Source organism: Semicossyphus pulcher, unplaced genomic scaffold (assembly GCF_022749685.1).
Source record: "Semicossyphus pulcher isolate SPU_LCO1_2020_fin unplaced genomic scaffold, fSemPul1.0.p SCAF_1, whole genome shotgun sequence".
Classification (NCBI taxonomy): domain Eukaryota; kingdom Metazoa; phylum Chordata; class Actinopteri; order Labriformes; family Labridae; genus Semicossyphus; species Semicossyphus pulcher.
The window spans coordinates 15,188,252-15,213,317 of record NW_027211603.1 but is presented as its reverse complement, the minus strand read 5'-3'; the positions used below and the strand labels follow the sequence as shown (position 1 = coordinate 15,213,317).

Here is a 25,066-nt window from a genome sequence, read left to right as displayed (position 1 = left end):
AGTGGTTATCCACAATATGTTCAAAGTTGATAGTTGTGTTAAATTTATGTTGAATTATTTTTTTTCCTTATTGTAAGACATTAAAAAACCACAACATTTATAAATTATAATATAATGTGAAAATATTTAAAATGTCAAACTATGATAGAAAGAAAAGATGGTGGAACTGATCATAAACTGGATCATAAATATGCACGTAAACACAATAAATGCTGAATAATTCTCAGTAGAAACGTCTCCAACATTTTCATCCCAGTAGAGAAATGTCCCTTTGCACAGCATAAATCACCATGTGTACACAGCAGTCTTTTAAATCTGATTATGGCATGCTGTCATTAACAGTCTTTTTCAAAGCCCAAGTGTCTCCTTGTCCAAACATATGGCTCAAGCAAAGACTGCCCCGAGGCCTTGTTATTGCTGTGCCAATAACAGTTTGTCAGGCAGCGAAGCTGAAAGCAGACAAACAAACTAAAGGCAATCTGATTCCAATGGACTGAGGATATAGATGGGACGATGCCAGTATGTGTTTGCTTTCCATTTATCCATGATTAATTTCATTAATCCTTAATATTGTGATTATTGGCATATTTGTAATATTATGATTCAAATTATGGTTTTATTAATATTGGTCTGAATGGCATCCATTTAATCTGATAAGTAGATAGAGTGTATTTGTGTGATGAAATGTCAGATTGATGGCAATCTCTCGATTGAAATCCCATGAGGCAGGAGACTCGCAACAGTTCTGTTCATGTGTGTGTGCGTATAAGAAGAGAAAGCCAGAGTGCCTTCCTACCATTTCAAGACATGATTTATGATCTTTCTCCATTGTGATATTATTAAGCTAAACTACTCCAAATGGGCGCATGTTTCTGATTATGGCCTTACTGAGTGGGGATGATGTATACTGCCTTTCCTCTGCATGGAGGTCTGGTGGAGTGGTGCCATACAGCAGCAGCAAACACACATCCTGCATTTGGGTTGTTTACACGCCAAAAGCAGTCGTCAATCCCACTTCTTACTTTCCTTTTGTCAGCTTTGTGTAGCACTGTTGTTATAGTTTTATTCCATTTCAGTTACAAGAAAAGAAAAACTTTTCATTGTGAAAAAAAAAAAAATAGAAACCATGTGTTCCACAAATTACTGGCTTGGCGCAGCTCTCGCCATAGCAACCATGTCCACAGAGTTCTGGTTAAGAGAGAGAGCGCCTTGTTAAAGCCCAACAGATTGATGGCCTGTTAGAGGCTGGGCTCTGTAACATGAAGTGGTGAACTATGTAGATGCTTTTTTATTCTAAAAACACCATCTACTACGGTAGGTCAAGTACCACTCGAGGCCCGGGCTGGTGGGTGGGCAGGTTGGACGAGTTGCGGGTCGTACCTTGACTTGAGTGATGGGGCTGGAGGAACTCTTGTCATTCTTCAGAGAGGACGGAGAAATGGGCCCGCTTGCATTGAGGGGCTGGGGGAGCGGAGGCATCTTGGCTCCAGGAGAGACCTGCATGCTGGCAAGCTGGGCGGCATACAGTTGCTGTAGGGAGGTGGAGAAAAACCCGCAAGGCGTTAACATCCAAATCCAGCAAACATTCAAAGTTTTATATTCTGTCTTTTCCTCTCCCTAGAACTCTCTCTTGCTTCTGTGTCTGCCTTCATCTCCCCCCCTCTCTCTCTCTTTTACGTCTTTCCTCTCTTTCCATGAGGCTGGCAGAGAACCTCCATCAAAGGTCTTAACTGTATTTCAAAGGCTGAACCCAGAGAGAGACAGCAGTCTTTAAAACCACACAGAGATGGCTTTCATTCAAAATACTTGGAGCCCCTATTTTCCACTCATCACAGAGAAAAGTTTGCCGACTGGATGCAAGTGTGTTAGCAAAGATCTCTCGTTTCTCTAGATCTACACTGCGTCCTATTGAAGTTTCTGGCCTGTGATTTGTCTCCACACAGCCGAGCGAGACAGTCCCATTCCACAATGTTACGGGCCCAACCTCAGTTGGATTGCCATCACAGAATAAATTAAACACAAGCATTATTAAGGCTTAGAAACCTGCACAGAGAGCCCTGATGTAATCACCGTTATTTTCCTTGGCGTTAAATCAGTGAGATGTCCGACTGTTGGTGACATTACCACACAAGAGGGCGGTTCAAATGTCTGGCGAAGTACTCAATATCAGTTGTGCCTTTACAAGGTTGAACTCTGAAAGCTCCATTTACATTTCCACCACCGGGCTGATTATGTGGCATATAGTAGAAAGGATCTTTCAAGACGTTGATATGAGGGTTTGGGAAAAAAAATCTAAAAACCTGGTAAGGCCACAGATTGCTAAGTGTCCATTGGATCAGATTTTTGACACGGTAATCATCCTTTCTCCTGGATAAAGTTACAGTTAATGTCTTTACATTGTGTTGTGTGCTAACTCACTGAAATAATACCAGGCTGATTTGATTTCATGATTATTTTTCTGCTTGTTTTTCTGTGCTTACAGAGCCCAACAACCCCGCACTGCTGGGGCTTCTCTCTGCCCCAGGTCTTTATTGATTGGCCACCAGGTAAGTGATGAAATTGGCTTTTGTCTCCTGCTGGATATGGCAGGAGTCTTTCAAATAGAGCTGCTGTTTGAGAAATAGTGTTACTACATGCAGCCTTAGACCTCACTTCATCAGACAGATAGCACCCTTTAACTCCCCCACTGGCCTGCTATCCTCAGACTGGGTCAGCCTTATGGTTTGGTGTGTTATTCAGTCAGATGTTGCTGTCACACAGAATCTAATTTTCTCTTCCTCTAGCCAATCAGCAAACCCCGTCTCATTTCCTGGTTCGACTGGTCACATACAGGCTGCATTTGTTGGGGAAAAGCAACTCGGCCCCGCTGGCCTCACCTACGGCAGACTAAAGCCAAACAGAGCACTTTATGTCCATGCACATATCTCCAGATATAAACACATATGTGCCTCTGTAAGAAACTTTATCGCTGCCACATAAGCGGCAGTACAAAAGGCCCATTCTTCCAAAGGACCTGGGGATAACAACAGCACATGGGCAGCGGAAATGACAGACTGATTATGTTCCCACAATGATAGCACTGCCCCCACCTCCCTCACAAACAGCCTTTTGTCTCGGACAGGAATGGACACAGGAGTGGGCCCAACTCTATTTTCTTCTCATCTGAGCGAGACTTAGTTAATGTCAGTGGTTAAGGCGTTCTGTGTGTGGGGTTTAAAGAGAGAGAGAGAGAGAGAGAAAGAAAAACAGTGACGGAGAGAGGGGAGTCTCACTTCACTGGCAGCCACTCCGGGCTACACACGAGTCGTAGTAAAGGAGCGGAAGCTGAGTCTGTTGGACAGATGTTTGCTAACAGGCCTGTCGACGGCTCTGCCCCTGACCTTGACTGAGAAGAATATTATTGTCCCGGAAAAAGAGCACAATTAGACGCTGCCTCAAATTAGACGCAGCCTGGGTCGGCGCTGATTAGCAGGTCAGTGCCATAGGGTGAGAAGCCGTGGTTACCCTTTTTACTAGGAAGACTCCAAGAGCCAAAGAACAATAAATACAATCAGGGGGAAGACAGATAAAAGGTGTGTTAGCTCCCCCATTCTTAAGATGTATTGACAACGTCCTTTACTGTTTCATGAGGTTGATCTTTCTAATGGATACTGAGGGATGATGTATCCTGCTAAGGCTTCGTCTCCCTGAGCAGAGGACTTCTGCCTGCTTCTCCCTGTTGACTCTCTCACATCTAGTAGCCCCTTCTTCATATCTACTTGCCAGGTGGGGGCAGCAAAAGGTTCAAGGCCTTAAGGGTCAAGCTGAAAGTCAGTGCTCCAACTCTGTTGGTGAAAGCTGGAGAGAAGCTAGGGACCCTTCAGTTTCCTTTTTCTCCTCCTTTTTTTCTGGTTGTTTTGCTATATTTGATCAGGAACATAATCATGTTCTGGAACACTAATTATACTCCTGTTCATGAAAAGCCATAGAGCAACACACAGCGTGGTAAAAATAGCATCATCATAGAGAAATACGTGTACTATACTATGTTTGTTTTTCTCCATAGCGCTGTGAAAGGCCTATTTTTTAAAAAGAGTACTATCTCTGCGTACACAAAAAAACACATCGGGAGACACAGAAATCTAAGGTCTTCATTTTGACCCCATCATTCCCTGTTTCCCAGTAGAGCGGAGCAGATCTCGGCAAGCATGGATTCAAAGTGAGTGCAGCACGCCCAAGGTCAGCCTGTTAGCCTCTGGTAATTAAAAACAAGCCCTCTGGAGGCAGCAGAGGTTAAACAGGGAGGTTCACTTTCCTGCCTGCGACATGAAACTCAGATTACACACTTTATTGATGTAGTTAGACATCTCAAATTGGCTGCTTATGCTCAGGGTACAATACAGTTAATTTTGGGAAAAATATAACCTCCATTTATGCGTTTATTTCTTCAAACACTGGAGCATATGCCTCAAAGAGAAATACGTTTCTGTGGAAGAACAAATGTGCATCTTGTTTTCAGCATGGCAATATGTGCTGGAATACATTGGCACATATTTGTCACATTTCTTGCTACGAGCAGTGACGCTGCGATGCACATTTACAACTGCGGCCTGCAAACTATAAAATAAATTCAAACAAATTGCCTTAAAACTCTAACGATTCCTAATACCAATGAACTTCTTGTGCATTTAACACGAGGTGAGAGTTATCTGATGACTGCCACACTCCCTCAATCACACTTTCATCTCTTTGTGTGCGAGTGTGTCTCTTTGTCTGTCTGTCAATGTCTCATTCACCTCTGCCTGGCCTGGGCGCTGAGCACTGGGCTGGATATGAGGGCATTAACTGTGCTTCAGTGCACCACACCATTTAAAAGGCAGCACAGCGCCAGCCCCCGTTAGCCACAAGGCTTGTACAGGCTCATTGCCCAGGGCGAGCAGGCAGTCTGACCCAGGCTAGGCCCAGATGTCAGGAGTGGAGGAAGGCGTCCTGGTGCACTGTGCCGAAGCTTTCCAGTATGGCCCAACATCTGTCTCATCTGCTGGCACCCAACCTGCTCTGCTCCGACCCCTCCTCTTGCCTTTCTCTGTTTCTCCATCTTACATCTACAGTATATATATTGACGTCCTTCTCTATCAGTTTCTCTCCCTGGCACATACACATACAAACCCATCTTCTGTAAGTGTGTGTGGGTTCTCCAGGCCCAGGGGCCCCAGAGCCAGCCCTCCCATTCAGCGCAGCTCACTGCATTATCCACTCTATCTGTCCATCTGTCCCTCTGTTCACCACTGCCTCCATCCAGCTGCTCACCTAGCCGTCCTATTAGCCAGCCTTCCACACACAGCTAGCATTTCTGCACTGCTCTGGGTTACCTTCAAAGACCGAGCTCCTCTGCTCATAAACACAGAAACAGCTGCTCTCGACAGTATGTCTGTTCTCTCCTCTCTCCCCTCCTCCTCCTCTCTCTCTCTCTCTATCTCTTTCAAAGTCAAAAGTGCTTCACTTGTTAATGATGGAAGCCGTTTCCTCACATCTGTACTACACAGGCATTTACATCCAAACAAAAGATACTGTGCGGGTTTGCTGCTCTCCCACTTTCTTCCTGTTTGTCCCTGACTGTGCAACACTCTTTCTTATCGCTCCAGTCGTCTCAGCCTCTGAGTACTCCTTCAGATGTGTCCGTCTGCTTGAGATCTGGTCAAGGTTGTCGCTGAGCGTGTGGGCTGCTTTTTATCTTTACAGTGGGAGCTTGAGCTGAAGCTGGTCCTAGGTTTATCACGGGCCTAGAAAGATGCCATTGCAAAGAATTGTGTCATAAAAGCTCCACTTCTGGCAATGTAATGGGCCTGAGCAACTCAGGGAGAAAAGCGAGAAAAACACCAAGACCGAGTGAGAATGAGAACCCAAACTAAGATATTTAGAGAAGGTTGGAGATGTGTAAGGTAAATTGGAAAAGCAAAACAGTGGGGCAGAGAAAATGGAGCTTTGACTGAGTGGAAGCAGAGGGTTTCTATTCCTTTAGTCCTAACAGTGTTAGTGCATACAGGGAACCCAGATGTTTGGTTTTATCCAATAATGCTGCCTTTAAAATGGCTGTAACCCCAAAGTCTGCTTCCAATAATAGAAAACAGGACTTTCTCAAAGGTCCTCCTACTGTTTAGTGGTTCTGTAAAAAGGACTGGTGATATATATTAAGTTCATGCTGGCCTTAAGTAAATTGTTTTTCACTCTGCAAGCGATGCAAGGTGTAGTGTACAAACACCAATTTAAGTTTTCTCCCAAGTAGAAGATTCTTTTGTGGAATTAGGGAAATTCCCTTCTTGTCTGCTCGCTCAATTGAATATAGTAGGTGTCCGGACAGATTGGGGTACAATCTGAGCACAATTTCCTCTGTTCGCTGAGAGGTGTCAGTTGTAATCAGGGAAGGACAGGCAGGGATGGAGCCATTGTTTCCTGCTGGTCCTGGCCTCATCCCGGCTCTGTGTGGGCACTAATGAAGAGGGGCATGTCGCGCTGGGATAGTTTACCCGCCTCCTCTCCTGTGAGTTGAGGACGAGAGCCAATCTGTCAGGAAAAACATTGAGTGAAATTGCCCTGTGGTACAGCAATGCCTGGTGACAGCCACTTGCAGACTGCCAGCCCACCAGAGTGATGCTACCACCCTGTATTGACAAGCAAATTATAGTCTCCAACACTCAAACGCATCGCGGAGGATTCATTTACATCCATCAGGGCCTAAGCCTTTGTTACCTCGTTGGGTTTTTCTTCTCTTAGAGGGGAAAGGGCGGGGAAAAGGGAGGGGGGGGATCCCAGACTGTTATGACAGAGGAGATTGTGAAGAGGCTGCGCGGCCAACATTAAGACTGACGGCGCGGCTAGCCTCCCCGACCGGATGGCTGATCACATTACCTCTGCAGCATTGTGGGAATTAATTCTTTCAATAAGATCATTTTTAAGGTTCATATATTGCACAATCTAAACCGAGCAAATTGGGGGAAATTATACCTTGCCATGCACCTGACAGGAAGAGATATTTTAATTGGGGGGCAGCCATATGTATGTGGGATTGTGTGTGTGTGTGTGTGAGGGGGATAAAGAATGAAAGTGTATAGGGTCAGGGGAGTATTGTGCTTGATGATGCAGGAAGAATAAACTCGCAAAGCAATACCTGCCTGGGAGCCAAACATCAGTTTATTTTAGTCTGATCGTGTTTTAATTAAAAATAATCTTGCCTGTGGTGTTTAGATTACAAATTGCAGCATTTTAACACTGAACATAATGTGTTCATTTAAAAGTTTCTAGCCCTAAGACACGTCATTAAGCAGCCACAGGTAATCACTTACCGCTCAGCGTGTTTCCTCCTTTGTTTGTTTCTGAGATGAACATTTTTCTGCTTTTTTTTTTCCTACCCGTGAGTCCACTTTCTTTCCACACGTATCGGAGTACACTTTTTAAGATTTTAATTTTGAGGAGGAAGGAGGCTGCAGCGACAGACGACTCTAACTTAATTCCGTGTCTGCCTTGATATGATGTTTTTAATCATAGCCGACTCCCAGTGCTTTGTAGAGGAAGTGGTGGCAGTCACGTGGTTTGTTGATCCCAGCTATGTAGGAAAGGGCATGTTTGACTTGCCTTGCTGTTTTAAGGGGAGTCTCTACGCAGGGTAAATAGCAGCCAGCAGGCGGAATATGTGACGGGCTGACAGACTTCAATTAATGGAAAATGCACCTCTTTTTGTTTACTGTGTTCTGTAAAGGTCAGCCAAGTCATGGTCTTGGAGGCACTGTTTTTGCCCATTCCCAGGGTTAGATACATAATCAAAATTAATCACTCTCGCCCCGTCTCCCCTCCTCACCCCAACCTTCAGATATATGACTGTCTCATCTGACCTCATACGCCACTATAAATAGGCCCAGCATGCCTGTCTGAACTACCACTCCTTTCCAATGGACTTCTCCGTGATACACAACACATACACACTCCAGTCTTTTTCCTCTCACGGACACACGTCTTCAGACATGAGCGGACTCATTTAACACCGTACATGCTTCTGATAGCTCTTCTCGTGGCAGCATAATGACGCACGGCTCCTCAGAGCCAGCTGCATGCATTGTTCCAACTTGCCAAGGCTCGTTAACACTGACAGTGGTAGCCTCCGAAGGACAAATGCCACATATATCAGCGTGCGAAGAGAGTTCCCCTCTTAGTCTCGAGCTTTCTTGTTCTATCTTGACACACTTCTCTCTGCTGTGGCGCGTCACGTGTTGCTGCTTTCAATTACTTTTGGCTGTTGTTGACAAAGCAGCGGCGGCCACTTAACCACATGTTAGAAGGCATGCTTTTTAATCCTTTGTTTCCTCCTTTTGTTTCCGAAGAACAGTGCTGATTTCCAGTTTCAAATACTCTTGAGATCTACAATTACTCTAAGGAAACTGATGGTTAAAATAGCAACATGCTGCACTGCAGCTGAGTAGATGGGGTTGTTGTTCATCTTTCAGTTGCTACTTGTGTGTTTTTATGTAAATATAAATCCATTAAAGGGATTTGTTATCACCTAAGATCATGCACAGGCTGACAGAAGCCAAGGTTACAGTAGTATTTGTGATTGTTACAACTTGAAGCACTGATAATAATCTAAATTAAACATCGTGGCCTCAGGTGAAGCTCTGACCTGGGTTCAGCTGCTTTAAAGGCTGTGTGAGAAAAGTCCTGGAGCAGCCTGAAGGGCTTGGAGCCTCTCCCAACGTTCATTGTGCCTCCAAACCCTTTCTCAGCCTCACTTCGTGTGACATGCCATGAATTTGCTTTTACTACTACAGTATATACAGTATGACAGACATTATTATTGCTCAGATTTACGTCCATTCTTTCTTCTTAATTGTTTCCCCCACAGGGTTAAGATCACAGTGATTCTCCGGGATAAAAGCAACAGAAAGGAGATTCTTTGCTTACACACTCAATTGTCTTCTGATAAATTCACTGGCAGGCGATTAAGGCAACCAAAGTGATTCTCATTCCCTCTAATAACTATTATCTTCCTAGCTCCTCTGTCTGGCAGAGCGAGTGGGGATAAATCCTCTATAAAACAGGATAAATTACATATGTAAGGTGATAAGCGTGTGTGAGCCGGGGGCCTCCAGGATTATTTAGTGTGCAGCTCATTACTTAGCGTACAGCTGCTTAGCCATCCTTTCTGCCCTGGGCTTGGCGGGCGTCCCTAGCATTCTTTGTCATAGTACTGTACATACCTGAAGCTGGAGGGGGCTGAGTCCTGACGCTGCTGCAGCTGCCATTGTGGATGGAATGAACTGCACTGGGTAGTTATCACCTGTCAGAGAGGGAGAGAGAGAGACGACAATGCATGCAGGTTCAGACAATGAGCCGGCCCACAGCGACCAGGCAAGTGCCAACACAGATCTCCGGGCCGTGCGATACTTTGCCACAGCAATGTGGCACATTGCAACGAGCCCTCGGCTTCAAGCCCAAACATCTGCATTAACAAAAGGCTAAGCTGGTTTGACTGGAGGAGGATTACTTAGGAGCATTTCACACTACTCCCTCCTTCCTCCACCTGCGCAGTGCTCCTGCTGGAAAACGGCACCATAACAATAACTACTCCACAATTTAGCAAGTCAGGAGTTATTTTCAAGGTTCCAGGAGAAATGTTAAATGTCTCCCCTGCTATTCAGTTAGCGGTTATGTAAAAGGAGCAGCATGTTCTCTCAGGCAGCTCAAACAGCTGTAGACTTGTCTGGCTATTGTTCAGCACTACATTGTTTGTTCCTGAGTGATAGCTTTTGGCAGCAGAGCGAAAGCACTTGTATGCAGACTGGTTCGAACAAGTGTGCAGGCACAATAACAAGGTGAAAAAAAAAAAAATCCCACACTTTCTTATCTCACATATCGCTGTGATCAACGGGGAAGAATTGGGCTCCAAATAGCAGCACTATTTATTACTGTTCACTACTGTTGGCCTGCCATCAGCACGTTTGTCAGACACGGGTATAAAAACGGCTGCTGTATGAGTGATATCCACTGGGGGTGTAAAACAGAGTACCAGACGCTTTTACACACTCAGGCTAGTGCGTTGAGACGGACAGAACAGCCCCAGTGAGACGGGGCGGCCCAGCGTTTCACGGAGGGGAGGTCGGTTTGAAGCATGTGTGCGGAGGCGAGGAGGTGGGGCGCACAGTGGGAGCGGGGAGGGGGTAGTTGGCCTTCGCTCAGACCCCACTTCTGCCTGTCACTTCTTCTCACAAACATATGGAGCCATTAAGCCACAGACAAGGTAAATGTATATACCTTCTCTTTCACTTTGCCCTCGCCCGCTCCGCTCGCCTCACTTTGCAATCTTGTACAGCACTGCACAATGTGATACAGGCCATGGAAATTCAATCCCCATTTAGTAGCAAATAAAATCACACAGCAGAAGTGGTTTCAAATAGTGCTGGGTTGGATGTGCAAGAGGGGAGGGGAGGGGGGTCGGGCACTGTGGTTATTTCTACACCTCCTCTTTTTTGGTATCGCTTTCTCTCTGTCTCTGTGCTGTCTGTGACGTAGGATTTGGGAATAATAAATGGCTGGATGTCTTTAGATGTCATGTGAAACCTGGGGAGGGTCATGTGCTAAGTGAGCACACCATCACTGCTAGTGGGGGGGTCCCGGGCTCTGAGGTCCTTGGTCTCGGTTGCACAGAGTCTATGTGGAGGCACCAGGCTCCATCAGAATGGCACCACGCCAGGGTAACATCACCGGGGAATTATGTTTAAAACTGTGTTATTTTTTTAACAGGCCATGGCTGGTCCCATGCCCAGAGCCTAGACTCTCACTGTTAAAGAAGGCGGGGAGGGGAATGCAGGTGACGCCATGGTCACAACAGGCTATATTTCCCTGCTCATGTGGTGCCATGAAATACTAGTCATAGATCTGCTGAGGGTTGACAGATGTAGCTAAGACCTTTCTTAGAGCAGATCAAATGATGATGAATGGACTGTATGACTGCAGCGCTCAAACACGATCCTCTCTTTTACATTTTATTGAATTACCAAAGCTGTTGACAGAAAACAGGCTTACATGACAGTTAAAATACAAGTACATCATTTTATATTGTTAAAAGGACTCTCAAGTAGATCTCATCGGCCCATAAAAATGACTTAAATTACCGAATATAATTCAGTTTATGTAAGGTATAGTACATCAAAGAGAGAAGCATGTTGTCCGACGTGAAAGACTCGCCACAAAAGCAGAGAATCAGCTTTAATGTAGGAACTAAAATGTGACACAAGAGTTGAAATTGCATGAGGAAACTGTCAACGCTCAGCATGAAGAGTAACCTAAAGACTAAGGGCTCATTCTGCAGCTCCATTAGAGGCACATCAGACTAAATGCTGCCCCATGTAAACAGTCCAAACAGACAGGGAAGTCCTCCATGTATCTATTTGTTTAAAAGATGACTTGGTGTTCCTACGACTGTGCTTGTCTACCATGCAGCACCAGGCCATTGAGCACAGCCAGTGGACGGGGTGATGGCTTACCACCACGGTGCCAGAATGACTCAGTCTCCATGCGAGCGCCACAGGGCCGGGGGTCATAAGCAGTGGTCCCTGGGAGCTGTCTCATAATGATAACATCAGATTAGTGTGCCTTAGTCTTGGAAGTGAATGCTTGGCCACTCTCTTCATGGAGAAAGGACACGGCGGCATCCTGTACGCCCTGCAGGTGGTGGTGATAACATTGTCGTCTGCGGATATATTGTGTTGGACTCGGGGAAATAATAGAGGTTTAGAAATACCTCTCCCGACTACAAGAGTCATTTTCAGACCCCCTTTGCCGTTTCTTCACGAGCTCATGAATTATGCACGAGCCGTACACATGGCGACCCCTGACCATGATTCCATAATAGCTCCTGTTATTTGAACTAAAACATTTTCCGTGTCAAACGTATTGCAGAGCGCACACTGGTGAAAGACTCCCCCTCAGGCACTTTGTTTAAGCTGTCATGGCTCCATAGTTCCAAAATAGCTGACTTTCTTTTTCATCCTGTGGTTTTATAGTTAATTCATTAACTGCACTACCACACCTTTTAATGTTCTGCTGCGAACCTGCTGACTTCCCAGTGTTCCTTTTTTTTCCCGTTTTTTAGTTCTCTTTCTTGTTCCAGTGCCGTTTTTAAAACAGACACAAGGACTTTTTCTTCCTTTTTCAGGCTCACTCGGAAACCCTTTCTTCTTTGGCGTTGAGATTTTCATCATCAAAACACTGTCTTCTTCTTTTGTGCGTGGGTGAATAAAAGTGCACATTCATTTTAGTCCAAAACACATTTAAAAAGTGCTTTGTGTAAATAAGCCATGTGAGCTATTCTCAATATTGAACATGAGTACAGCTGTGTGTGGTGGCACTTCGAGGGTGTGTGAGCCTACTGCTTTGGCAGGGCATCAGTCAACATGTTGAAACGATTTCCCAAAAAAATGTTTTATTTTGAAGGCCGTGGAGGGCTTCTCCTTCGCTCAATTCAACAAAACAAAGGGAGCGAAAGGGGCATGCTGCAACAGGCAGTGACAACAGTTATATGTGCGGGAAAACCTGTTTTGTTGATGACCCATAAACTTCCCACCTTATAATTGTCTTTTAATTGCCTCATTTCACTATCAAACGACATAACTGATTTAAACTGTCGCTTTTTATGTATGTAACAATCGGAAGACGTTTCATTCGGGGATCATCTCCTGTGTTTTTCAATCTCTAACAGCAGATACTTGAAAAACAATTACAGCCAGCACACTCTTGAGAGATACTTTCATGTTGAATGCATGTTTACATTCCTGTGCTTCTCCAGCCATATCTATTGTTCCACATGGTCTGCAACATTCCCAGGCTTTGGTGTAAAACCCAAGTTCAGACAGAGCAGAGCATGTCAGTGGCCTCACGTGTGAATCAAGCGTTTGTTTATTGCAATATGTTTGTCATGCAAGTGTATCTTAAAGACTAGAAATCAACATTTAGAATCGTCAAAGGAAAAAAAAAAAAAGCAGAGAGAAAGGGGAGAAGGATGAAATGAAGAAGTTGCGAGCATACCTGGCTTGTAAGACATTCCCGGGGGGAAGAGAAAGCCTTGCTGGGCGGCGGCGGCTGCTGCCAGAGTGCGTTGGTCGTGTGGAAAAATGGGGATCATGAGCGGAGGCATGTGACCCTGGACCTGCTGAACAGATAGAGAGCGGAGATCAGAGAGAGGCCTAAGCACGGTCATGGTACACAGAAACACAGAGCCCACTCAGGAGGGGGGAGAGGCCAGATCACAGCTCTCCCTAACGCGTGCTGACAGGGGGCTCCGCGGCAATGACGGCCCTCGTGTGCTCGCACAATACCTGGCAGAGCTGCGCCTGCTCTTAATCCAAACCACAATTTTACCTCGGTACATCAAAGGCCCCGCGTGCGCACATTGTTACAGCATCGGTTGGAGGAGGCGACATGAGTGCAGAGAGGCTGCTGTAGAGAAGTACTATACGTGTTGAAAGCAGCATTCAGCGACATGCTTTGCTGCTGCTGTAGATTCATGTTAACAAGAGGAATTTTGTATGTATAACACACATCCAGGGATGGAATTGATTTGCATCTTACCTCAGCTACTCCCATAATCTCAGATGATCATTTACTTCAATAATAAAAGCCTAAAGACAATTCAGTAATTTACAACGACTGAGGAAAAACAGCAGCTAATTGAAAAGAACGGGCCGCTCGCTGTATTTCATTTTAATGTCACTCTCTGACTGTCGGCCCGCTCACATATTCACCTTCACCAGCCGCTCTGTAGCCGACTCTACCGGGAATATCAGCACAAACTCTCTGCATGTGTGTGCTAAAGTGGCTGAGTAGCTTATGTCTCAAAAGACGTGGGGTGCATGGGGGTTTTGCGCACATGTTGCAAGCTCCAATCTTACTGTCATTCTCTGCTTCCTGAAACTGTGTGATGAGGAGCAGCCCGGCTACCACGGGCCTGCGAGGGTTAATCTAGCACTGAGCCAGGCCACCTCAGGGGAACCTGCCTGGAAAATGGGTTAATAAAGGTCATCCCCCAAAATAAACACTTTACAGAATGTTTCTCCATTCATCCCTCCTTAAAATCAACTCGCAATAAAACAGGTCTGGGTGCAATTACTGCCGCTGCATTGGGGCATGAAATCAACCTGCTCTGAGCAATGACTCTCCCCCCGTGTTCTGGCTGAGGTCTGCTATGATCTCCACTTTTTCAGCCTGCGCTGCTCCCCCTGTAGACCCTTTACCGGAGTAGACGCACCCACTTTCTAGCACGCTTAAACCTTCTTAAAACTACTTTATTGATCGGTCCAGAGGTGCAAAGCTAGACTGAAAACTAAATACATAGAAGCATTTTATGTCTAGTGAGCTTTTACAGAAGTGCAAGTGCAGAAAGTGCATTATAAAAGAATAGAAAAGTGTGTAATTCCTCCAAAAGTAATTCTGCAAAATGTGCTGCTGCTGGAGAAAAATAAATGGCAGAGGAGACTGCGACAAATGACCTTAAATAAAACATTGCTTTATAGGGATTACTGGTCCAAGTTTCCAGGCTGAATGGATGAAAGATGGATCTTGGCCTTGCATGTATGGAACATATGGAAAAACACAATAATTAATGTCACAACATGAGGTAGGGCCAGTGACAGGCAGGGGGGATGGGGGGAGGGGGGGGCACTGGGGAACACAGCTTTTCTCTGTCTCTGTATTTGGACTGTAAAACCAGATGGAGTCTGCTGCTGAATGTGCGGTAGTCACAGGGCAGAACAGGGCTCCCTCAAGTCCAAGTGTGTTACAAGTGTGCTGGATGCTAGTTTTCATGAATTAAATAACACGCGTCAGCAGTACATTTGTGTTTTTGAAATTGGCAAAATCATTCAACGGGCTTGCTACACTCTCCAAAGTCAAAACATCATGTGTGAGACTGCACCCTTAACGTATATCGATGGAAAGGAAATTAATTAACATAATTGTGCTTCCAATAATAGCAGCTAAACCAACCGGGTGAACAGCTGCTTTACAGGAGGATACAACAAAAAACATAATTAAATTATTTATTTACAATTATTTCAAAGACAAATGTGTCTGCTTTAACAAATGTGTCAGATAATGTACAAGGGTTGTAAGGCCTTAGAGCCAAAAAGCATCAGATACTTGGACGCATTTTTCTCCAGCACTAACTGTGAATGATGCGATTTCATCCGGGATATCGCCTTTTATTACTATTATTATTTTAAAATATGGAGCAGAATATACAAGATTCACCGAGGCAAGACAGAGTGTGAATGTGTGCTGAAGGGGAAATAACGGCATTGAGTTCGAATGGCTGTGATTTGCAGTAATGAGCTCCGCGCATTAAAGTTTAATTTACAGCAACTAATGTCAGAGAAAGGCAAATCAAATTTTGAGGAGCTTCAAGGTGGCAACAAATAGTGGAGGTTAGTTGAGCTGTCAATTAACAGCTGGCACAGTGGCTGAGCAGCTTCTATTACGTTTTCACAAGTGCTGTCTTTTTTAATTTGACTGTCAAAGTAAAGGAGAAGAAAAACATAAAGAAATATATAAAAAAATGTGTATGTATGTGTGGCTTCCACTCTCCCTCTGTAAACCCCGCCTCACCCCCCCCTTTTAAGAGTTACCCTCAAGTTCATCTATGTATGGGCTGAGTGCCCAGGATCCTTCTATTGCCAAGATGATGTTGAAGAGTTGGAGAATGAAGTGGAGCAGATGTGAGCGGGGCACTCGGGCAGCGTCCTCCCTTCTCCTCGTAAATGCAGCAGCATTGTTGTGCTGGCACTGCTCTTCCTTTGTCTTAGCGCTGCTAAGTACTGGATAATGTCATTTCACACCATCTGCCCCCAGGCTTCATTAAAGATACATGAATGGGCTATCTTATGAGGAACAGGTGCTATTGTTTGTCCCTCAAGACCCGGCACTAAGGATCTGACTCGGAATACTTGAAGAGGAGCATCTGTAGTGATCAGTCAGACAGACTTGGCTGCGGCCCCCGTCTCTGCCAGCAAGCACTCCAACAGAGGTTTCTGGGGGAACGCAGCCGCCTTGCAACATGTATCATCAATTCAGATGACCTGATGAAGTCTGTATCAGGCCAGCACGCAATCTGTTTCCCTCTCAAGGAGACGCTGGTGTTTGATAAATAGGACCAACTTGCCGCTCAACTGCGAGCAGAATAGCATATACAAACCACATTATGGAGGAGCTAATTACAGGAGAACTTACTCATTGTTTTTGGCGTTTCACATTTTGTGTTTTAACGGGAAATGCTTTAGTCATCCTTTTTTCAACTGATGATTCATTTTGACAAATAAAATAAAAACCTGTATAATGAATGCAATGGTTAACAACAGCAGCCTATCCTGTGGTCAGGCTGCAGAGGAAGAGTCACACGGCGCAGACGGACTCATCTCTGATGTGTAAATACACAAAGTGTTAAAAGACAGGGTCCAGTTGAAAGAAGTTCTTACTTTTCCTCTGAGTAGATTAATCTCTAATTTTGTACTAAGGTTACTTACATTGGCACTTAACAGCACTTAACAGTTTTAAGAAGAACGGTGCACTTTTATGGTGTTTTTTTCCCAACATGCTGTAAAAAAACTAGACAAAAATATATCTACATTAAGTGAAGGAGGTGTAAGGTTTTTGTGCCAATGAAAGAAGGAAGGTTTTTCTATGTTTTTCTAGGCGTCTAAGCATCCACCTACAACACACAAGCAAGCGGCTCCGAAACACTGAGTGCAAATGGAGATGTACAGCGCATTACAGCACTCACTTGGGCCCCTGTCAACACCCATGTTCCTCACTGTCTGTTAGAGCTTCTACAAAGCACCCAGGAGGCCTGGAGCCCCCCTGCTGACTCTTCCTCTGAACCCCCTCACACTTCCATGCGCTGATCTACAAGAATCTGCTGCTTGCATGGACCACAATGCACTATGTGCAGAAAACTGGGAGAGCGTCATTCTCACCGCGTTTCGTGGTTATTAGCGTGAAAGGACCTGTGAGATCCTGGGTCTAAAATCCTGATTAATTGCTACTTGACACCTTTTAAAACACCTCTCACACATGTGCTTGTCTTGGGTATAATCTGCATTAATTTGCCCTGAAGAGACTTGTAAAAAGGTAAAACCCCTGCCAAGTATTTAATGAAAATACTGACAACAATACGGCTATCAGTAGCTAAAAATTTCTGAGGAGCTCCTGGTGATGATGTTCTTAATTCTGTACAATCATTTCGATTATAAAAGGCGCCTTTCCCATTAGGAAAAGATCACAATCACCAGCAATCATTTAGAGGAGGACTCACGTTTCACTGACACCTCATTTTAATAAAATTACTTCCACACTTTAGTAGCTGTCAGATCCGCTAGCTCTCGCTAACCTTCTCTTTCACATTTTCTATAGGAGGGCTTCTGTAATTTCACCCAGGGAGCCGAGACTCCAGCTGTTGCTGTAAGAACTGATAGTTCACACTTCGTTCCCCCCCTGCTCTCCACTGAGCGAGTAGAAATCACCTTTTGTGATCCATTTAAAGAGAAAGTGATCTTGAGGAAGCTGGTAAGTCTGGCTATGTCCCAACAGCAGCAGCACACACAGTAAAACTGACACTAGACAGCAGGATATGTTTAACACCCGCCTCTGTGTACACAGCCCGCTGGGTGTACACTGTACTGGAGCCTAACCAGGAGGAAAATCACTCAGTGGAAGCACTTCTGGCTTGTTGAATCCTCTATCACTTCAGCTTTTATTCCCCTATGAAACAATCAACAGTTTTTAAGCACTCCTTATCTACGGGTCAGCAGATTATACTACACTGAACAGTTACATCACACGGCAGACGTACACATTGATCGAACAGAGATGTTGTGATGCTGTTTGGATTTGTCTGTAGCTAATGGTAATCAGACAAATGGATCAATAGATTTGAACAAGACTTTGATGCTCCAGACCTCCTCAGCCTTTGAATCAAAGTCTTCATATTACCACCCAGCAGACTTCAGCAGACGCATTATTCCTGCTTGTCTGTGCTGAAAATGGGCGCGCTGGAAAGGGGAGGGCAAAAGCTCTAGCGAGGGTTCAGGTCACCAACAAAGGGCCCTTGTCCCGGTCAAGTCTCTGACCTTTCTGCTCACTTCCTTCCTGCATCTGAAATCCTCGAGCAGCGCCCTTTCCTACAGAAGTCAAAATCAACGTTGCACAAGCACCAGCGAGAAAATAGTCCCATAATATTTTCCTTGAATTGTTGGGGTACACGCTAACTCTGACGGCAGGCGCTGTTTGCTCAGGCTTAAGTGTAACGCTGCACATCAGTCATGCTTGTGTGTGCTATGTGCTGAGTGCTGCTCAGGATGAAGTGCAGCAAATCCAGACACTTGGGTGAAGTCGGGCCGTCCAGAGGGAATAACCAATAGATGACTTCTTGTTCCACTAATTCCTTACACAGTAAAACAAGCCCTCTTGGAATACAGCCATCCTGATATTAAGTCGATGGAAGCTTGAAAGCAGGTTAGTCCAACCCTCTGACCCCAAATCCCTCCACTCCAGCCCGCCTCCATCTCAGCGTCTCTCCTGCTTCTTTGCAGCTCTTGGTAAAACTGCAGGCTACTGTTTGCTTAAATACACTGCGGTGCATTCACAGGGTTTCTGCACACTGCTCTAATTGAATGTAGTTTCAGTTTTAAATGTAGGAAGAATCATAAAAGCTCTACCTTGAGAACGACGCAAAGTGTTTTATTCTGAACACTAAAAGCAAAGTAAAAGCATACATCCAGATTATTAGATGAAGCAAAATGCATTTCTGAACGCTGACACGCCGTATGTCATGAATCTTGTTCACTAAGCAACAAAATCCTGCTTTAAACGCTTAAATACAGATTATTTTTAACAGCAAATTCAGTGTTTTACTTCCAAAGAATCTTCTCTCTTTTTTTAGGGGGAGGTGGGGGGTTACATGGAAGTGAAAATGAATATTTTTTTCAAGGCCTGGCCATAAAATTAAGGTTCGCAGTAAACTGGCCAAATCCACAGGGACTCCCTCAAACAGCATGTGTAATGACAGGATAGAAGAGAACAGACATAAACAAACCCACAAGTGGGCTCGGGCCCGGCATCATTATCCTGCGTGTATATCCTCACTGTATGGAAATGGGAATAAGTGAAATGCCTCTGACCCTCATTGCAGGGGGGCGAGTGAGGTTCTAAAGAACATTGGACACGGGTTAGTCAGATAGTCAGCTCCGTGCATGTGATGTGAACAGTGTAGGGAAGTGGGAAATAGAGGGATTTAAGTACGGGAGGCTTAGGAAATAATGTGGGTCTGAATCTTCAACAGTTACGAGCAGGCTGTGGATGAATGTCCACTGCAAACTGCGATGATTTTCCATTTAAGCCTGTTTTATATTTCAATATTAAACATGTTTAATTCTGTCATGCAACATTTTTCAATATAAAAAAGTGAGAGAAAAACCCTCTTTTAAAACTAAATGACAAAATGATTTTTGTCTGCCAGTGAAACATCCTTAATTTGTGCGATGTTATTGTCCACGCTACAGAGAGGGGTTTCCCCCTCTGTCTATCCTCCAATCATAGACTGAGGCTCTGTCCTCACTGTTCACCTCCCAGCTGCCCGACCATAGGAAACAACAGAGCCCATTCTGTTGTTCAACAGAGAGGAGGCCTGTCAGGAGGGGCGACGCACAAGTGAGCCGAGAATTTCATACATGCTCAAATATCAACACCTGATGACGAACATGAAAGGCCGCAGTATTTTGTTAAACGGTAAAACAAGTTTCTAAGACGTCTAAAAATATGGAGTTAAAATTAGCAATTTAATTAAGGAAACGGAAAAGGGATTTAAGAGATCTAAATCATGGCAAGACGAAACAAACAAAAAATCCTTTAATTCTGCTTCTCTGAAAAACTTCAGGACAAAATAGCTCATTCATTGTGTTGTGTTGGGGAATGCTTGGACTCTCCAACGCCCTAAAAACAAAAAGCTCCCTTTCTGCGTCGGCCCAGGGCTGAATGCTTTGCTTTGCCACCCCGGCCCTAAGAAAACACGCGCCCCTTTCTCCCTGCCGGCTGCCCGTACACAGTGGAGCCTATTAATGCGGCTCCTTCTCCCCGCGAGTGTGCCCACCGCCGAAGACGATGGCCGCGCAAAGCCAACACAAAGACAAAACAGTTTGCTCAACATTAGCAGAGAAAACAGTCCATGCAGAGCGGGGAGAGGAAACCGAATCGACATCACACTGGAGGATGTGTTCTCCCTCAACTGATGTTTTCCTTACGAGGGTCGGGGTACAATGGGTGTAAAGTGTAGGCGCTCTGAGCTCTGAACAGGTGCTTTATGGGGGACACAAACCTGCTTCATTCATCATATGTGTATGTAAAGAATAGATGTTCAGTTACCAGGATTATGTAGCACCGGGATTCATCTAAAAGGCAAATTTAAGTTCCCCTGCGTCAGGTAATCTTCTGCGTTGTGTCGATTATTCCCGTCACCTGTGAGACTCGATACAAGGCTGGAAGTTTGTGTCATAAATTAAGCCGTCCCATGGCTGCTTTACAAACCCCTCAGGTGACTAATTTTAAGTAGACCCTTGTGTGTGATTTCACACGTTACAGCCGTTCATGTGGCACCTCTCAGATGGAGCCTCTTAATTATCGCTGCTTAAACTGCTGAGGTGTTTGAATACAAAGGCCAATTACACAAAAGCATGGCTTTATTGTGCAATTTACATCAATAATGGATCTATGTTTGTCTACATCCCTACCTCATTGGCGAAGACTCTACAAGCAAGCATATGTTTTATTTGACTGTGTTTAAAGAGAGCCAATAAAAGAGCATGTATCAGCTGTTATACTTTGACAAAAGAAGGACGGAGGATGGATGCAGTTTTCGCACTATCATCTTTAGTTTAAAGCGATACAATCAGAAGCCCTGGCTGTGAACCGCAACTTAGAGCTTCAAATTAGTGTTAAAAAAGTAGATGGTGCATATTATCCAGAGACATAGGACATAAAATTATGTCCTAATTGGACAAAAACCCACAGACCTCAGACCATTCAAACAGCATGTACTGTTTAAATTCCTTAAGCAAGAATTTGTTTTAACAGGCAAATGGCATTACGCACCCAATGTTCATCCACTTAGCTTCATTTGCAAACCATCACTGCCACGGCTGAGGCTGTATCTATTACACCTTTTTGCGCATCATTAAGTTTTAACAGGGCCACGATGGCTTTATTGTTTAAATTGCGCACGACTTTGTTTAACGTCAGCATTTCTTCTGCTTCCTGACAAGAAGTCACATTTCATAACTAATTAAATTGATCCCCCTCCTCCTCCCTGCCGATAGAGTCCACTAAATGGAATTATTTGTATCCAAGTGTCAATATATTAAATCACAGGGGCTAATGAGTCGGGTCACCGCTTTCTTTTATCTTCAGTCTTGCATGTGCACATCTTCATCAGCTAACAGTCTCCTTAAATGGAGGATGAACATGCTGGACTGAGCCTCCCTGGGCGAGAGCCAAGCCCGTCTGACTCGGCTGTTAATGCCCCCAACGTAATCCTACTAACACGGGCTAACACGGAGCTCTTCAGCACAAGGGAGAGCACTGGCAGCACTGTATCTGTGCGCACACACACACACTTAAACACACACTCGCAGGCACATAATCATTTCCCTGCTCTATTATTCTCTTATTATCATGCTAACAGTTCCCATCTAGCTGTGCTAATTGGGGGACTTACACATTCTCTTTAACAATGTCTATTTTTGTGCGTTTTTTTTTTTTTGCCAGTGCATTAATAAGAGTCTCACACTGAGGAAATCACTTGTGTCGGGGAGACAACAAAAGCATGGGAGAATACACAAATTAGCCCTATTATTTTTCTGCAATTACCATACAGCCCCGTGTTTATTTAAACTCATCTGATTGATTTAAATATTTACCATAATGCTGTATTTGTGCTGCCTTTTCTTCTCCAAACTGAATCAGTTTGTTAAATAACCGCCCAGGATTGGATAACATGCATATTCTTTTTTATAATAATAACAGAAGTGATAACAAACCAGTGCTGCTAAAAGCCAAATTATCCTTCAGACCAAACAGTTTGTTTTTGTTCATGCCGGGAGATCTGGTTAGACAATTATCTGTGCAGAACAAGACAACAAGTTGTCTGCTCCAGCAGTGGTCAGAAGCTCTTCAAAGAAATGGTGAAACAATCTCTGATGAAAAGCATTTTTAGGCTGTGAGGACGGACGAAACAGTGAGCACACTTTGATACATGCCTGTTATTCAGGGGGGGCACTGATTTTTAGTGACAAATACCAAACACTGGCTTTATGATTTATGTTTGTGTAGGACCGTGACCCCCGAGCGGACTCAAAGTGGACTGGCATCGCAACAAGAATGTGAAAGTCCTTGAGGGGCACAGATAAAGCAGCGGCTGACAATAACTGCACATAAAGTTGCCGAGCTAATACAGATGTTTCAGAGAAGTTAAGCCTCTGCCAAACCGGCTTCAAAAATGTATAGAATTAGACTTAGATTATGGCATTGTTGAGGGATCAATCAATAGATAGCTTGTTGAAACAGATTCCCTGCTCCCTTGCTGCTGCCGTCAAGTGTTCACCGGACAGACTCTACAGAAACTGAATACAGAAGACACTTTCACAGAGCTTCCCCTGTGGACTCTCTGGTTTCTTCGCAGGTAAATGGGAAATCCATGTGCAACACACTAAAACACACTGCTCTCTGTTTTTTCCAGCATGTGCTGTAAGATAATTTTCTCCCTAATAAACAAAACCAGATCGTCCGCCGTACAAATGGCAGGCGGCTAAATGCTGGAGTAATTAAATTCCATCTTTAATCTTGAAACCTTTTGCATCTAACCACTGAACCAGCACATGTCCCCCACTGTTTCTCCACACCATTAAAGACACATGTGAAGAAGCCTCCAGGACTTTGAAGTGTGCAGTGGACAACAATATAGTGGCCTTTTCCTCTCTTTAATCTCTGGTTCCTTTTCTTTTTTTCTTCAATGGAAGTGACATTCTGTATGCCTGATTGTGTATCTGTGTGGACACAAGGTTAAAGGTGTGACGCAGGGGCACATATAATGCGAGTGTGAGGTTGTAATTGTATGTGGAGAAAGAAGGACGGGTCAAAGCGAGATAAAAAGAAGCAGCCCTGCTTGATGTATGGATCATTTAAGGTTTCAAAAACAGGTGTGAAAAACACATGATGGACAAAGGCCTCCGTAGAAGAGTATTCATTCTCATATGTGGGATCTCACAGCGTACTTAGGGTTAAGACGTCCATGCCACACAATGGCAGTGTTGACAAAATTGAAATGTAATGTTTTGGATTAAAAGTGTCCCTCTGTTTCATCTCTCGGCCTGCTTTCTCCGGTCTGTTTGTGAAGATAAAGTTCACCCTGACCTTTCCTCCAATATTTATTCTCTTGATGTGCGTATCAATGCGTGGGTCCCTGTGTGCCGGCACTGTACTGCGATCGCCTCTGTGCATGTGTGCGAGTCAAACCAGGGTTTGTATCTTAACAGAGCCATCCTTGAGGAATGCACGAGCAGGGGTCATTACCACGCTGAGGGAATTGTTGCTTTAGCGTGGCTTCGGAGCTTCACATCTCATGAAGCATCCTATTTTTTTTATTTTACACACATAAAGAATATCATTCTCTATCTGCTGTTAGCACTCTAATGCTGCTCGCTTCTTGGTAATATGTGTCTTGCTTTTGACTCTGAAAACTGTAATAAGAAAATACACATGAAAGAACATACGAGCATTCAGAGTTAACCGTCTGATGATCAGGCTGTTCGGCTGCTCATCTGCTGCGACTCCTCATCCATTAGGAGCAGGAGAAAGTAGCTGTGATCATGAAACAGTAAGCCATGAAGAAGAGACTACAAAATGCTCAATGTACGGGAGTGATGCTGTTTGTTTTATTTATATGTATTTTTCACACAGAGATAAGTAACTTAGATCTCTGCTAATATATACGTTTATTTGTCACATGTATGTTGGTGGTGTTTCAAATTTCCAACTAAGACTTAATCTCAGCCTGGGATTGAATTAGTGCCAACTTGATTTCAACGACAAGGATGGACTGACAGAATACAAACAAGCTGAGGGAAAAACACACAAAGCCTTGAGCTTTAACTTTTGATAAGCCTCTAACACTGCAATCAAAACATCTGCTATCTTAAAACAAGTGACATTGTAATCCCGAAGGACAAAGACTAAATCTCTCTGCCTCTCTTGTAGGAATGATGAGAAAGGATAAAAAGCGAGATGGCTATTCAAAAGGGAAGCTTGATTAAAGTGCTGCATTGCTGCAAAACCTCGCTAACTAAACCTCCTTCAACTACACACTTCTGAGGGATTCAGACACGCATAGCGTGCCAACAGCGGTCTCCAGTTGCAGTCCCCATGGTTTTATTGTTTGGACGGTTTACAATGTCCACTGATGTGATCAGTTACATCATCAATACGAGACCTTAGCGAGAGGCTTTCTTTTGGTTTTCTCCCCTGAAGCCAAAACAGAAGGACTTTGATGGCCAGTAGGGTCTCCTATAAAGTTTAGTGCTCTCCATGCTAATAGCAGAGTAACTCGATCCCCCAACACCGCTCACCACTTTGCTACAAGTCTGTGACATACAGGCTGGAAGCTTGTTTACAGAACTAATTAAGGCAAAGCTGTTATATATTAGGATGGCCGGGGCATTTTAAGAGGCAGCAGTAATGAAAACAGAGAGGCAAAAAATGCTTGGCTAACTTGCTTTGCTGGACTCTCTTTTATCTGCTCTTTTTGGTACTCCAAGTCGAGAGGAGTGGCCATCAGCATGCTCGATATTTAGAGGAACTCGACTGGGGAGAAAGAACTTTAAAGGGCTAAGTGTTGGATAAACAATGATGCACATGATGAAACTTATTTGAAGTATTGAGAGCTCTCCTTGGTAATTATTTGATGGTGCTCTGGATGGACAGATGGTCTGAACGCGGGTGTGTTTTG

The 25,066-nt window shown here is 44.3% G+C and overlaps 1 protein-coding gene across 1 annotated transcript in view; it reads right to left on the bottom strand.

The window, feature by feature from the left end:
* Positions 1-25,066, bottom strand: part of sox6 (SRY-box transcription factor 6) — a 109,897-nt gene that overhangs the window by 26,007 nt on the left and 58,824 nt on the right. Inside the window, exons 8-10 of the mRNA XM_069671211.1 lie at positions 13,054-13,174; positions 9,228-9,307; positions 1,381-1,530 (exon numbers count right to left, since the gene is read on the bottom strand). Coding sequence (XP_069527312.1) covers positions 1,381-1,530; positions 9,228-9,307; positions 13,054-13,174 — 351 coding nt within the window. The remainder of the gene's footprint in view (positions 1-1,380; positions 1,531-9,227; positions 9,308-13,053; positions 13,175-25,066) is intronic.